Genomic DNA, 15,301 nt, shown 5'->3' on the forward strand with positions numbered 1-15,301 from the left:
CCAAGGGTATTCAAGGTATTGCTGGGAATGTGAAAAACATTAGACGCTTACGTTCGGGTGCGCTGTTAGTTGAGTGCGCGAAAAAACAACAATCGACTAACCTGATGAACATTAAATCTTTCGGTCACGGTCTCTGCACACAAAACCTTGAACACGAGTAAAGGTATCGTTAGAGATCGGGATCGATTGTTTGATGATATGTCGGACCTTGATATAGTATCAGAAATGTAGGATCAAGGTGTGCTTTATGTCAAGCGCTTTTCAACTCGGAAAAACAACGAAACCATCAAAACAAATACGTATCTATTTACTTTTTCATCGCCAAATGCACTCAGATCAATGAGGGCAGGCTACTGTAACATTCAAGTTGACACATACATTCCCAACCCGTTCAGGTGTTTTAAATGTCAGAAATATGGACACGGTGTAACTACTTGCACATTGACAATTGTGTGTGCTCACTGTGGTGAGAAAACATACAGAAGATTGGATTAGTGATTTTTTTAAAAAATGCACCAACCGCTCATGCGACCATTCCTCATTTTCTAAACAGTGTCCTATCTGGAAAGAGCAAATGGAGATCAACAAAATAAAATTTACTCAAAATATCTCGTTTTCTGAGGCAAAAAAAAACTGGTAAAGAGATCTGACCTTCCAGAAAGTTATGCAACCGTAGCAAAAACATCATCGGGGTCTAGCTCTAAAATAGCATCAACCACAGGCTGCCGAACTACCTTGACTTGGGTAAACTGCGACTCTCCACAGCTTTTGTACCCTGCTATATCATCTCAGACTGAGGAATCAGTTGCTAGTACTTAAAAGTCTTCTTCTGATCACAAATCATCATCTGAATCACACTCAAAGTCTCAATCGACAGCTGATAGTCAACAAACGGTTAAAAGTAAACCGAAGCCTGAGCCTGATGCTTCAAAACAACAGTGTCAGAGCTCCTAAAGGGTCACAAAATAACATTCAATTGTTCAATGAATATGGGTCTCTTGAAGACATGGACGTTTCTGAAAACGTCCATTCTAGGGCACATAGCTTGTCACCCTCCAAAAGAGTGCGGGGTGGATCCCCAATAAATCCCCCCAAAAGATAGTTAATTCCAATAATATTTTACAGTGGAACTACAGAGGATTGAGGACTAATTTACATGAATTACAGCTATTAGTCCAACCTTCTGCAATATGTCTCCAAGAGACATATTTAAAACAAACAGACACATTTGACCTTCGTCATTTTATTGCATACCATTGTTTTCCCCTCCGGGTGATAGGGCCACTGGCGGATCATCCATTCTAGTCAGACAAAACGTTATTCATAGCCCTGTTTCACTTATTACTAATATGCAGGCTGTTGCAGTGAGGATTACTTTACATGTAGCGTGTACACTATGATCTCTCTATATTTCGACGTTTGCCAAAACTGATCTTCAAGCTCTATATGACCAACTCCCATAGCCCTGTATTATAATGGGACATTTAAATGGGCACAACCCACTCTGGGGTAGTGTAACTACAAACACTAAAGATAAATTGTTGGAGGACTTTTGTTCTGACAATGATTTATGTATTTATAATGATGGTTCCAGCACATACTTACACCCTGGTACAGGGACGTATTCTGCTCTCGACTTGTCACTCACAAATTCAGAACTACTCAATGAATTCGAATGGTCAGTCCACGATGATGGAAGTGACCATTTTCCTACTGTACTAAATCTGTAACTTCATGTGATGTTCCTCCATCATCAAGGCGGAAGTTTAAAAAGGCTAACTGGGCTTTATATGAAACACTGTGTGGTGAAAAACTTAAACCTGAACGTTTCATCGACCTTTTTCATGCTATTAAATGCTTTTCCGATGAATTACATTCAATAGCTGATGAGTGTATACCAAATTCCTCTGCAGTCCCACATATTCGAAAACCGTGGCTCAACGATGACTGCAAACAAGATTGGAAGGCAAGGAAAAACAGCAGAATATTATTTCCGTCGCCATCCTACGGTGCATAATTTAAATAAATTTTAAATTTTAAATGCTAAAGCGCGGCGTACTTTTAAACAGAACAAACGCCAATCTTGGAAAAATTATGTATCCAAAATAAATTCTCGGACACCCATGTCCAAGGTATGGAACATGGTTCAGAAAATTAAAGGTAAAGGTACTAAATCTAGTGTCCATCATCTTAAACATGATCAATTTCTTACAGATAAATCAGATATCGCAAATGAACTGGGTGAAACCCTCGCTAAACACTCTTCCTCTTCTAATTATGTACCTAAATTCCGGCAGTATCAAAAACAAGAAAAGAAAACTAGTAATTTCAATTCAGGTAATGGGGAAGATTATAATGAAACTTTTTCTATCCATGAACTCCATACTGCTCTTGATCAAGCTCATGACACTGCTACAGGGGCTAATAACATAATCAACTCCTGAAGCACTTACCAGAATCCTGTTTAGAGACGCTCTTATATATATTTGATGATATTTGGACTTCCGGGAAATGTCCTTCTTCATGGCGTGACGCTATAGTACTTCCAATACCTAAACTTAGACGTGACCATTTCATTAACTAGCTGTGTTTGCAAGACCATGGAACGCATGATAAATAATTGACTTGTTTGGTACTTGGAAACTAACAACCTCATAACAGATATACAGTGTGGTTTCCGTAAAAAACAGAAGTACTGTCGATCACCTAGTCCGAGTGGAATCATTTGTGAAAAACACGCTAATTAATAAACAACATGCTGTGTCTTTCTTTTTTGGATCTCGAAAAAGCATATGACACAACCTGGAAATACGGCATTTTGACAGATTTAAATGATTTCGGTTTACGAGGTAGTTTGCCTGAATTCAAATCAAACTTTTTAAATAACAGACAATTTCAAGTCCGCGTGGGTTCTACCCTGTCTGATCATTACAATCACGATCAGGGTGTTCCACAAGGCAGCATTTTGTCTGTCACACGTTTTAGTATAAAGATAAATAGTTTATCAAAAGTTTTAAACGATTCAATTGATAGATCGTTATTTGTGGATGATTTTAATATTTCCTGTCGTGGGAAAAATATGCATACTATTGAACGGCAACTGCAGCTGTGTTTAAACAAAATAAATCAATGCTGTCTTGAAAACGGCTTTAAATTTTCTAAATCCAAAACTAATTGTATACATTTTTGTAGAAAATATAAGTCACATAAGGACCCAGAACTATGTCTAGATGGTACTCCCATGAAAGTTGTAAAGGAAGCCAAGGTCTTGGGGCTAATCTTTGACTCCCACTTAACATTTCTGCCTCATATTAAGTCCCTAAAAACTAAATGCCTGAAGGCTCTTAACTTGTTGAAAGTTGTTTCTAACTCAAAGTGGCGATAGGATCAAGCGACCCTCTTACACCTATATCGATCACTGGTCCGTTCAAAACTTGATTATGGTTCCATCGTATATAGTGGAGCCTGTAAAGGCAACCTTAAACTTCTTGATTCTGTCCATCACCAAGGTTTAAGACTTTGTCTTGGGTCCTTTAGAACTTCACCTGTATGTCGAGGCTGATGAACCATCTCTTGAGCAGCGACGTATAAAATTAGCTTTACAGTATGTAACAAAACTATATTCCAATCAGTCGAACCCTGCATATAACTGTGTTTTCAATCCTCTGTATTAGGATTTAATTTACACAATAAGAAATCTCTTGTTCCGCCTCTTGGTCTAAGAATAAAACCACTTATTTCTGCTGCCAGCACTGAACTGGACAACATAGCCCCTTTCCGTCTTCTTTCTTCTCCTCCTTGGCAATTGGTTAGGCCCTAAGTAGACCTAACATTGACCACATTTTAAAAATCAGAAACGAATGAATTACAATATAAACAAGAATATAATCAATTAAAACATAAATATAGCCATTATAAATCCTTATTTACAGATGGAGCCAAGGACGGTGTCGCAGTGGCTTGTGCCACTGTCATTGGATCCAGAAGAATATCTTCTAAATTACCAGACAACAGTTCTAATTTTACAGCTGAAGCTAATGCCACATTAACGGCTCTTAAATATATTCAAAGACACCCTTAACATAAACAGTATATAATCTATTCAGACTCTCGTTCTTGCCTTCAGGCTATTAAAATATTTCTTGTAAACATCCACTTTTAATTGACATTACTGAATTGTATAATAATCTTGTTACTGGCCAATACGACATCCATCATCTTCTGTTGGTTACCCAGCCATGTAGGCATTTCTGGTAACGCAGTGGCCGATCTTGCTGCTAAGACAACACTCAACAAATCTGTGACACCACTTCTTATTCTATACACCGATTATGAAGCTACCGTCAGATCCTATGTCCGTGATCGGACGCAGGAGAAGTGGGACATAAATATACTACGTGAAATAAAACCGTATATTAGTTACACCTACTTAGGCTGTCAGTCCAGATTTGAAGAGGTTATTTTACGACGATGTCGTATTGACCATACTAGATATACTCATGCATACCTTTTAAAAAGTGAGGATCCCTTGTGATGAGAGAGTCACGGTCAAGCTTGACTGTGTTGAATTCTCCATCACAAGGGATAAATATTTCTACGTCAAAACTATCAAGGATCTTTTTAACACCGTTAGTTCTCATTGTATCATTGGTTTTTTCAAGGAAATTGATTTCATGGTTCAATTTTGAGAAATATGTTTCTGTAGAAAGGTCTCTTTTAATGATTGGTAGTTTAGATTAGTAACTAGAATTGTTAGTGACTGTACCCTCAAAGAGGGTTAAAGCATTGCAAAATTATTGTCCTCCTGAGAGGGTCTACCAGTTGTTTAATCGTAGTATTCATGTTATCTTAATTTTGGCTAGCATTTCATACTCTCTCCAGCGGCTGAAGGGATGATGTAAATCCAACTCGGGTCCATGCATGGTCCCCAGTATGGTGATCTACCTTCGGTTGTTGGAGATCTATAGCGTGTTTTATATTGTTTTGTCCAGATAGTGATATTCATTTTAACTTTTAACGCTAGTTTTAATGATAATTGTGCTAAACTCGTTCTTTTACTGTCCTCCTTCGTTGACAGGTTTTATAATGTACATGTGGTATTTTTCATTGTTGAATGTTCTCGTCACGATATGGCTAAAATATTGCCGATGTGACGTTAAATATTAACTCACTCACCCACAGCCACTAACAATTCTAGCTACTAATCTAAACTACCAATCATTAAAATAGATCTATCTACAGAAACATATTTCTCAAAATTAAACAATGAAATCAATTTCTTTTAAAAACGCAATGATAAAATGAGAACTAACGCTGTTAGAAAGATCCTTGAAATATTTATCCCTTGTGATTTGATAACGGTAAAACTACATTGGAAACTGGGCACCTAACATCACATGGTTTCCATGACATGTAACTGAAGGTACCACAGTCAGTGAGGTTATTTTTACGTCGCACTGATGAATATTCCAGCCATACGGCGACAGTCTGTAAATAATCAAGTCTGAACAAGACAATCCCGTCATTAACAGCATGAGCATGGATCTGCACAATTGGGAACCGATGGCATGTATTAACCAAGTCAGCGAGCCTGACCACCCAATCTCGTTAGTCACCTCTTACTGCGAGCATGGTCACCTTTCAAGGCAGGCATGAGTTGCTGAAGACCTATTCTACCCCAGATCTTCACTGGTCAAAAGTACTCATTTCAAACCATCATCTTTAAATGTTATTGCTTTATTTCATAATATTGACAGATGACTAATGAAGGCAAATATGCGGAAATCATAAACTCTTGGTGTCATTTTGTGCCTTTGATCAGATTACAAGTACTGCAAGTTACGGACGGATTAGAGACAATCGGTGGGCTGCGATGGCCCATAGTTATCTGCCTCCTCATCACCTACATTATGTTATTCCTGTGTGTATTCAAGGGAATCAGAGTCTCTGGCAAGGTAATGTCAAAGAACGCATAATGATATTGTTCATAATGACACCTGCGGACATTATACCTGTAGAAGCAGTGTAAAGGAAATGTGAATTAAACTGGTGATTGCTGAATGTAAAAGTCGTGGAGTGATTAAGTCACCATCCATTAGCAAGACAAAAATGGTTAAATCATCTCTTTTCAGCTGGTATACGTCACCGTGGCAGTGCCATACATGCTCATGCTCGTCTTCCTCGTCCGTGGCTGTCTACTTCCCGGATCTGCCGAAGGAATTTATTATTACATCTACCCACGGTTTGAGAAACTTCTTGAACCCAAAGTAAGAGTTTAATTGCTGCAAAACTAAGATTTCGGTAGTGACTGTTAAGCAAATAACTTTTGGGTTGACCTAAAATCCCACCAACACACTCTTACTTTTCTCTTCTTTCTTCAGATATGGATTGAGGCTTGCAGCTTCGCCTTATATTCTTTAGGTATTGGATTTGGATGTGTCATCACGCTGTCCGGGCACAGTAGATTCAACAACAACTGCTTCAAGTACGTAAACCCATATAAGTGTGCGAGGGGTGTTTATAACTTTGTTATCGTTAATATATGGCAGTGACAAAAGGTTTAAGAAATCCCAATCTGAACCAGCAAAATACAGCACAGACAAGTCTAAAATATTCAATAATATATTGAGCAAACACTGATCAAGTCAGAATGAATCACAATACAGATGTCTAGTACAATGCAACAGAGTCAGAAGTCTTGCTGGCTTGCTGTCTTCTATAATGGCCTGTTATATCCAAGAATCTCAGGAGTTCTCTCTTAGACTGAGGTACTGGAACATGTACAGTTGCTTCAGCCTGAACTGGCTGTACCTGGCCGTGCCATACAACATGCCCTAAAATTCAACTCGTGCCTTCCAAAATTCACACTTTGCTAGATTCATTGTCAATTTTGCTTCAGACAGTCTTCTGAAGAAAGCATGAGTTCCATTCAGATGCTTTTCCCACTCCATATCGTACTTGATGACATCATTCATCAACACTATAACGACCAGATATGATATTGTTGATGAGTCACCAGAATGTCGCTGGTGTAGCCAATTGTTTCGTAGCTTTTCAGCTAAATGAGAACACGATGCTTGACCATCGGTCTTTAATCTCAGAGCTGTTACATCATTATTTGCATCCCTTGATGGGAGCCTTCATTATCGTCATTGAGGGGAGAATTAATTGTTTATCAGTAATGTCACACCAATGTCAATATTTTCTTTGCACGTTCTGTGAGTGGAACGTCAACAAATAAAAGTTACTTAAATATCTAGCTTGAGAAATGCGGTCTATGCAATCGTCTTCACTCGGAATTGGATATGAATCAGATCGTGAGAGTGCATTGACAGCTTTCATGTGACCACATTAGCACCGACCACCTCCACCACTCTTCGGCAGAACACATCGTGAACTCCATGGACTGGGTCACTGGGTTCAATAATGTCATTGTCCAACATGCAATTCAATTCTTTCTGAAGAATTTCACGTTTCAGAGGTTTATGTGATATGGGTGTTGCTTCACAGGCACAGCACCACATGGCTATAAACAACATTAGTACGACCATGCACATCAGGAAATAAGTGGAGGAACTCATGAATTAAATCTGACATTTTAACTGTTTTTGCTAAGGGTATAAATATGATAGTTTCTCATCAAGGTGAGCAAACACATCAGAATTTTGTCTTCGGTTTTCCAGGAATGGGAAGTAAAACAACACTTCTCACCACAAATGGAATTTCCTGCAAAATTCAGCCACATTTTGTCTCAAACTGGGCCAAAAGAGATGGGCCGAACGTTTACCACAAGTTTTGTTTACAGACAAATGACCTGCCAACGGACATTCATGTGCCAATGAAAGTACATACGTTTGAAATAATTTTGATACAGTTTTCATTCATCCTCTGCAGGAACATCTTGCGACCTATATTTCCTCATTAGAACACCATCCTTAAAGTAATAACAACTGGAACCTTGTTAACCTCCTCAAAAGTAACAGCCTTACTAGCCAACTTCTGCACTTCAACATCCTCATGCTGCGCACTAATAAGCTGCTCTCAGGAACGAATGTGATCACCATCTGACAAACTATCAGACTGATGAACTGAAGACTTACTACTCTTTAAAGATAAGTCATCATACTCTACCTCACAATAAAGATGATCCATGAAAGTACCTGACAAATCATAAATGGTAGCACTCGGCAAAGAAGTCTTTGAAGGAATGCCTTTCGACCTTGAACGAGCCACTACATAAGAAGGAAATATATCTGGAAATTCATCTTCCAGCTTCTCTGTACTAACTGAACCCTCCAGAGAAACAGTGACAATTGAATCAGCATCAACTTTAACCTCATAAGATCATTACCATCAACAAATCGACACCTGGAACTGAGAGTCAAGACTCTTCTCTTGCAAACTCTACGAAAGTCTCATGGTCACTTCATGAGCATTTCTGAACTTCTGACGATACGCTTCGGGCACTAACTCGCAAGCTCTTGACAAGATCATAGTCTAAGCGTTGCTGTATCGACAAGGCTGAATAGGCTTCCTGATCCTTACCCTTCAAAACATTTTGAAGTAGCATAGTCCTTGTCTCTCCCTGAGCCATTAGAGGTTTTTCAGAATGTAGAACATTCTGTAGAATTTGTTTACTTCTTTCTCATTATAAGGAGGTAGTCTAGCATGCCTTGCAATGTCAAGACAGGGAGAGTGTGGGGAAGGGTTTTCAAGATATTTCATTTTAATTTCTCTGTCAATTTCTTTTCAATGTTCTCAATTCTATTTCTCTTCTTCAGTTTCTTTTCTATATTCCCTTCTTCTTGTTCTTTTTCTTTCTCCCTTTCAAACTTTTTCATTTTCCTTTCTTCTTTTCCTTATCTATGTTCCATTTCTTCTTTTTGTTCACTATATTCCATTTCTTCTTTTGCCTTACAGTCCGTTTCCTTTTTTCTATTTTTTTTTATCTTTTTTTTTAATTTGTTACTGTATTTCGAGTGTCTTTATTTCCAGTTGATCTGAACATTCTTCTTAAACCGTTTCCAAAACATCATGCTCGTAAACTATCTCATCAATATAGTGATTCATCACAATCTTCAAAATCTGAAATATCATCATTGCAGGTTTAGCATCAAGTTTGAAGTGTGAAGACATTTGCTATGAATCTGATTTGCTCAATTGACTGACTGTCCCAGAGTCAGGGGACAATAGGAATTTCTCAATTTCAAACACCATTTTGCTGGTTTCACAATGAACTTGATGCAAAAGTACAAAAAATGAAATAATTTCACAATAGGTCCCAAATGGCAAATAAATTAAATCCCAGACGAGCCCTCAATTTTGTTACACTTAATACATGGCGGTGACAAAAGGTATAAGAAATCCCGTCTGAACCAGCAAAATACAACACAGACAAGTCTAAAATATACAGTAACATACTGAGCAAACAATGCGCAAATTACAATGATTCACAATGCAGATTTCTTGTACAGTGTGATTGACTCATAAGTTTAATGTAATGTCTCACAAATAGCAAATATTTACTCACCGGAATCTTGGCATTTTACAGCGAGAGCAGAAATACTAAATGGAGCTTGCTCACAAAGTATTTGCGAGTGTAAGTACGCGTGTCATCGGCGACACATTAACCGGCCTATGTAGGACATACAGTGGAGAACATTTCTGCAAACCGTGGTCATATCGTCATTCACTCAGAATCTTTGCTTTTGGGAAGTAAACAATAGATTGCCAAGGACAGGTAACTGGAGTGCTATCAAGAAGGCTTGCCGCTAAAAATACCTCAAGCCATTATACATATATGATACGAAAGTTTTACCCACAACTCAAACTCAAAACTCAAAACGTTGTGACTCAATCATAACTGCCCCTTGCTAAATGATAAAGAAAATTACAGAAAACAATTTGGTATCTTACATTTTGTCTTATTTTATAAACCATGGTACACCGTGGTAAATATCCGCCTTCTGATAACAACCGACTTTCTCAAATCTTTTCTCTTCTTCAGAGATGCTATCCTGGTAACACTGATCGATATGATAAGCACAATCCTGTTTGGATTTGCTTTCTTTGCGGTTATTGGGCATGTTGCTTACAAAAGGGGTATGTCTGTTGCTGATTTTGAATCATCAGGTGAGACCTACGTTGACTTATGTGAAATAGAAATCTAGCTCTCACTCACAAGCATCTTCACATTTTATCAGCAGGCTTGTGCTTCCGTGCTGCATAAATTAACTAAGTACATACAGACACTGTTGTTCACTGATTTCGAAATTGAGATTACATTCAATAGCAGGGATTTTTAATAACCACTGCTGTTATTGCACAGTGGTTTCAATGCGGTCACGTTGTTAACTGAAAATTCTTTACAGCCATTTGTTGCTATTGACAATTAGACCAGGTTTGTAACAGTTTTCTACATTACATATATTTCTTGTGCATGACAAGATCTATCCCAAACACAAGGCCTCACAGATACACCCTCCATTGCGGTCTCATTGTATACATCCTTCACGACTGCCGTTTGTGTGTTTCCAGGATTCAACCTGATATTCATTGTTTTCCCACAAATCCTGACCTACCTGCCTTTGCCTCAGCTGTGGGCGGTCTTCACATTCCTGATGCTGATGACACTGGAGATTGATTCACTGGTGATGTTCTATTCAGTAGTTTACCATATGTTTTACATGCTATGTTCTCAATTGGGAAAAGCTCCCAAGCAATACATTTGGACCCTAAGAAGGCTATTCCTGAAAATATCAATCACTGCATCCATTCGTGATACGTTTTATGTTGCCGTCATATAGGCGCAGCACTATGTATATGTCAACGGGTGCTAGCTCAGCGAAGGTGAAACCTTGATGGACCATAATGATATTGACTGGGAAAACATCCAGTACGAACTGTGATCACACATATTTGCCTGGAAGTTTCGATGCCCTTGCTGACTATTTCACACTGCGCCCCATCTGGCACACGAAGACGACTACATACATATACCGGACAGATATATGAGTGTGTGCGTGTCTGTGCGGATAGAGCGACTCCGACTACACATGCACGCACACTCACAAGCACACACACACGCACACCGATGATACCAGGAACTAACCGGATTTTCTTTACATCATCCAATGAGGTTTCATTTTAATGGCAGGTTCCCGCATTTGAAATCGTCGTGGCTGCAGTAGGAGATCAGTTTCGAGGGCTAGCAGAACGTCGGTGGCATGTCACTGCCGCGATTGTTGTTGTAAACTTTCTCTACTCGCTGCTGTACATCACACAGGTAAGACATATATTTTCATTGCCTTAGTTTGAAATATGTTTGCACTTCTATATAACATATTGCGCAAATGAAGGTGTCATCAAGCAACAGTCAAACTGAGCTCAGTGTCACTATATAACATGATCTTGATATATTTGTTCGTCTTGTTTATGTCTCACCTAATAACAATAATAGCGTTCAAGCGACTACGCACTTAGTTATGTCGGATGGTAATTGTTCACTTTCAATTATTACTCAGCTCCTACATTGCAGGGTGGAATTTACGTTTTGACGCTCGTGGACTGGTTTACATATTTCCCTTCTATTGCGATTTTTGTCATAACGGAATGCCTTGTTGTTGGCTGGTGTTACGGTAAGTTCTTCTATGGGTGAAACGCGCAAAGAATAGATCTCTGATTCGGAACGAGAAAAACGCTTTATTCGTCATCTTATGCATTGGCTAACAAAGTCCTGTTTGACATCACATTTGGCTTTTTTCTTCGAGGTTTTAAAAACATGGAAGATATGGAGAAAACACTAGCTACCTTCATGTCTACTCTCAGCAAACGTCGTGGTTTGTCCAAGGTTTCCACGAAGTGTGTTCGTACCACTGGAGCCATGATCTTCACTCGCGAGTCTGCAGATCATGAGTTTCACAATAGATCTCATGCGTCCGTTATCACGTGTCTCGAACGCAAAAGATTCATTCCATTTCCACAGTTTGCATCCTCCGTCTGTCTCAAACATTAACGGCGCCACCGTCAGTCAAACGCAAGGTATGACTAGAGTTTTGCCTGCTGTTGAAAGACGCCAGCACGAGGACAACGAGGTAGCAGAGGAACTGCCGGCGTGATCACTCACTTTGTGATTTACGAACATTAACAATCAACCCACATTTGTATGACAAACTAAACATGACTTATTAAAAATGCCAACATTCAGGACATCAGTGTTACTGTCTGTGAAATGATTTAGGCATATTCCTTTGCTTCATGAGCTGTTCGATCAGCTTGTTCGGAGATCACACGATACAAAATGTCTTGAGGCGTTTCATGCGATATTTTTGTAGTTTCATATTGCCATTTCATATTATAGTCTCACAACAATGGTGACTTTGCTTCAACGAGGTGGTGTTGTGAGAGAATTAAAGGAATATCTGGTGCCTAACTGCAGTTCTGACACAGCATTGTCTATATATATGATGTATTGGCCACGTCAAATTCGTAGGCGGTAGTCATGACGGTAAAATTCACTCTGAGGTACACCTCGTGATATGACTACAACCTACAATGTTCCAAACGCCTTACATCCAGGAGCCAGTATTTAATTACCTCTGGAGGGCTCGTTCCGCATCCCATGGGCACCTGTAACAACATGCACTGGGCACATGCGTAGGCAGCGTCAGTCATCACTCCTGGAGTTACTCGCACAACCTTCTTCAACATTCATGCTATACGTATATACATTTAAATTTCACAGCAGGTAAATGCACACAAGTCATGAACGTCATACAGTTATTTACTTGTATGATAATAAATGCAATGCACTGTTAGATTTCTGTTAGACCATTGTACATTTCAGGCACAGAAAGGCTTCAAGAGGACATCAATTCTATGTGGGGAAAGTCTGTTCCCCGAGTCATGATTATCTCTATCAAGTTCATCTGTCCACTGCTTCTGCTGGTTTGCTCTACAACAATTTATAAAACATATATAATCAATGAAAACGACAATTTCCGAAATTATGTCAACTGCACTCCTATGTAAACATAAATAATTACAAATATACTCAACGAAATTAAAATCTTGGCACTTGACAAGTGAATGGAAGTAGCATTTGCATTTTTGTGAAACAGATGTTTGCCATACTGCTATCGTCCATGTAACAACAAGTGGTAAGTGGACTACAGCAATATTTCACTGGAAATATAGTGAAAGCACACTCGGGCGAACTGCCACCAACTGGGGTGGAGGCCAACGAGTGATTGCCCATTTAACAAGGTGTGGGTTTGACTCATTTACAACTGCACGCGCCTTCCCAGTTCGTTATATGTGTTTGATCTGTTTAAGGTGGAAACAAGAAGTTAGTCCATGACATCAACACTGGTGTTAGGTTGCGCGTTAGAACTGCCAACAGGATATGTAGCTACATGAATGTAAAAAAGACTAGAGTCTTCATTTGATCACGATAGTGTATGGCAGAAACATTCTTCTGAAACATAATCCACTAAGGTTAAAGGTCGGCACTAGATGCTTGGTAAAACATTACGTCCCCATCCAATCCAAATCTGTCAGCACCCCACTGTGGTTGTCACGTTTCTGAATTTGTTGAGTATATGTTTTCTAGTAAAAGTGTACTTACATTCATCAAAATGTCATGTGTCGGTTAAGAATCGAGTTAGCCATCCATCCAGTACACAAATTGGCACACACTGAAACCGAAGGATCCTATTTCTGTCATTCAACTAACAATTGTGTGGAATGTGAGAAAATACCAACGTAATATAGCTGCAATAATGCTGAGTGGAGTGTTAAACAACACAGAAAACAAACAAATTAATAACAGAACAACAAATCTAAAATGAATAAATTAAACAGGATACCTAATTCCCAAACAGAGAGACTACTTTATAATTTGCTTATTATGCTTGCAGGTAATCTTCATCTATTCCTTGTACTCCTATCGGCCACCCAGATATGGGGACTACGACTATCCTCCCTGGGCCACGGTGATTGGCTGGTTGGTGTCTGTTGGCTCCCTCGTGCCTCTTCCTATCGTTTTCAGCCTAACAGTCTTCAGGTCAAGTGGAAGGACTCTCAAAATGGTTAGCCGTTGAATCGCAAACTGAACATCTGAACATTTAAAAGAGACATAAGATTCGCACCAGTCATCAAATTTGCCGAATAGCATTTACGAACCTCGAAGGATTCCGACCATTTTTTTTACCTTACTCAACACTACATCGAAAATGTTGCTGTGTAGACGATTTGTATGAATTCGATAAACATCAACAACAACAAAAACAAAAAACTTCTTGTATGTTGTCCAAGGTCACAAATGAATTGATAAAATGTTATGTCTTATTACAAATAACGACATTCCAGAAACTGAAACGTGCCTTGGCTCCCAATACGTCATGGATACAGAGGACGTCAAGTGATTGCACCACAGATGAAGCGCTTCAAGCCATGGCGTTTGAACACGAGACAAATCTCCCATCAGCACCCACGCTGAATGCGTGAACTTGGGTCATCGACACTTTGTCACCATTTCAGTTATATATATTACGACGTGCAAGTTTCCCGAGGGATGATATCCTCTAGTGATGCAAACTGAACAGCAATGATTTTTTCATGGCTTTTGCAATAGTTGTGACGTGTCGGTGTAGATCCTTACCCATATCTTACTTGATAATGGTGTTAGCATCAACGCCAAAAACTTGCATTGTTTCGTTGTTTACATTAGCTTCCAAATGCCTCCCCTCAGAGTGATGCAATTGTTCACAGTCTCAACAGAGAACAGAGTATATTGCTGTAAATATCATTTTTTGTAAACTTTGTATGCGTGACTATCGTTAGCAGAAACTTTATTCCCAGTTACTGTCAAATCTTGACGAGTCTAATCGATGGGGACAAAGCACTAAATTCGACATGGCGATGTATTCGAGACATAGGTATGTCTATTGGAAAAAAGACGAGCGAATTGAGCACACGATCCTCTACAGGAAAGCAAGAGAATTTGTCCAAACAGTTACTGTGTGAGTTTAGTATTACGCCACACTCAACAATAGTGACTCACATGGCGACGGTCTGTAAATAGTCGAGTCTGGACCAGACAATCCAGTGATCAACAGCATAAGGATCGATCTGCGCAATTGGGAACCGATGACATGTGTCAACCGAGCCTGGTCATCCGTTAGTCGCCTCTTACGATAAGTATAAGTTACATTTCACTTACCTCAAATATATCAATGATCTCATATTGTTCAATATCGGTCAAAACACCAGTTTCCTTCTATTTTCCCAGTGATCTCACCCT

General features: G+C 39.1%; 1 protein-coding gene across 3 annotated transcripts in view; it reads left to right on the forward strand.

The window, feature by feature from the left end:
- The window catches only part of LOC137255720 (sodium-dependent dopamine transporter-like), a 54,631-nt gene extending 39,800 nt beyond the window's left edge, over positions 1-14,831 (forward strand). For all 3 annotated transcript variants that reach the window (XM_067793218.1, XM_067793217.1, XM_067793219.1), the window contains 10 exons: positions 5,822-5,954; positions 6,132-6,266; positions 6,381-6,484; positions 10,007-10,131; positions 10,537-10,649; positions 11,156-11,284; positions 11,537-11,636; positions 12,845-12,945; positions 13,917-14,087; positions 14,368-14,831. In XM_067793218.1, the coding sequence (XP_067649319.1) occupies positions 5,822-5,954; positions 6,132-6,266; positions 6,381-6,484; positions 10,007-10,131; positions 10,537-10,649; positions 11,156-11,284; positions 11,537-11,636; positions 12,845-12,945; positions 13,917-14,087; positions 14,368-14,505 (1,249 nt within the window). In that variant the 3' untranslated portion in view covers positions 14,506-14,831. The remainder of the gene's footprint in view (positions 1-5,821; positions 5,955-6,131; positions 6,267-6,380; positions 6,485-10,006; positions 10,132-10,536; positions 10,650-11,155; positions 11,285-11,536; positions 11,637-12,844; positions 12,946-13,916; positions 14,088-14,367) is intronic.
- Positions 14,832-15,301: the final 470 nt, after the last annotated feature.

Source organism: Haliotis asinina, chromosome 11 (genome assembly GCF_037392515.1).
Source record: "Haliotis asinina isolate JCU_RB_2024 chromosome 11, JCU_Hal_asi_v2, whole genome shotgun sequence".
NCBI lineage: Eukaryota > Metazoa > Mollusca > Gastropoda > Lepetellida > Haliotidae > Haliotis > Haliotis asinina.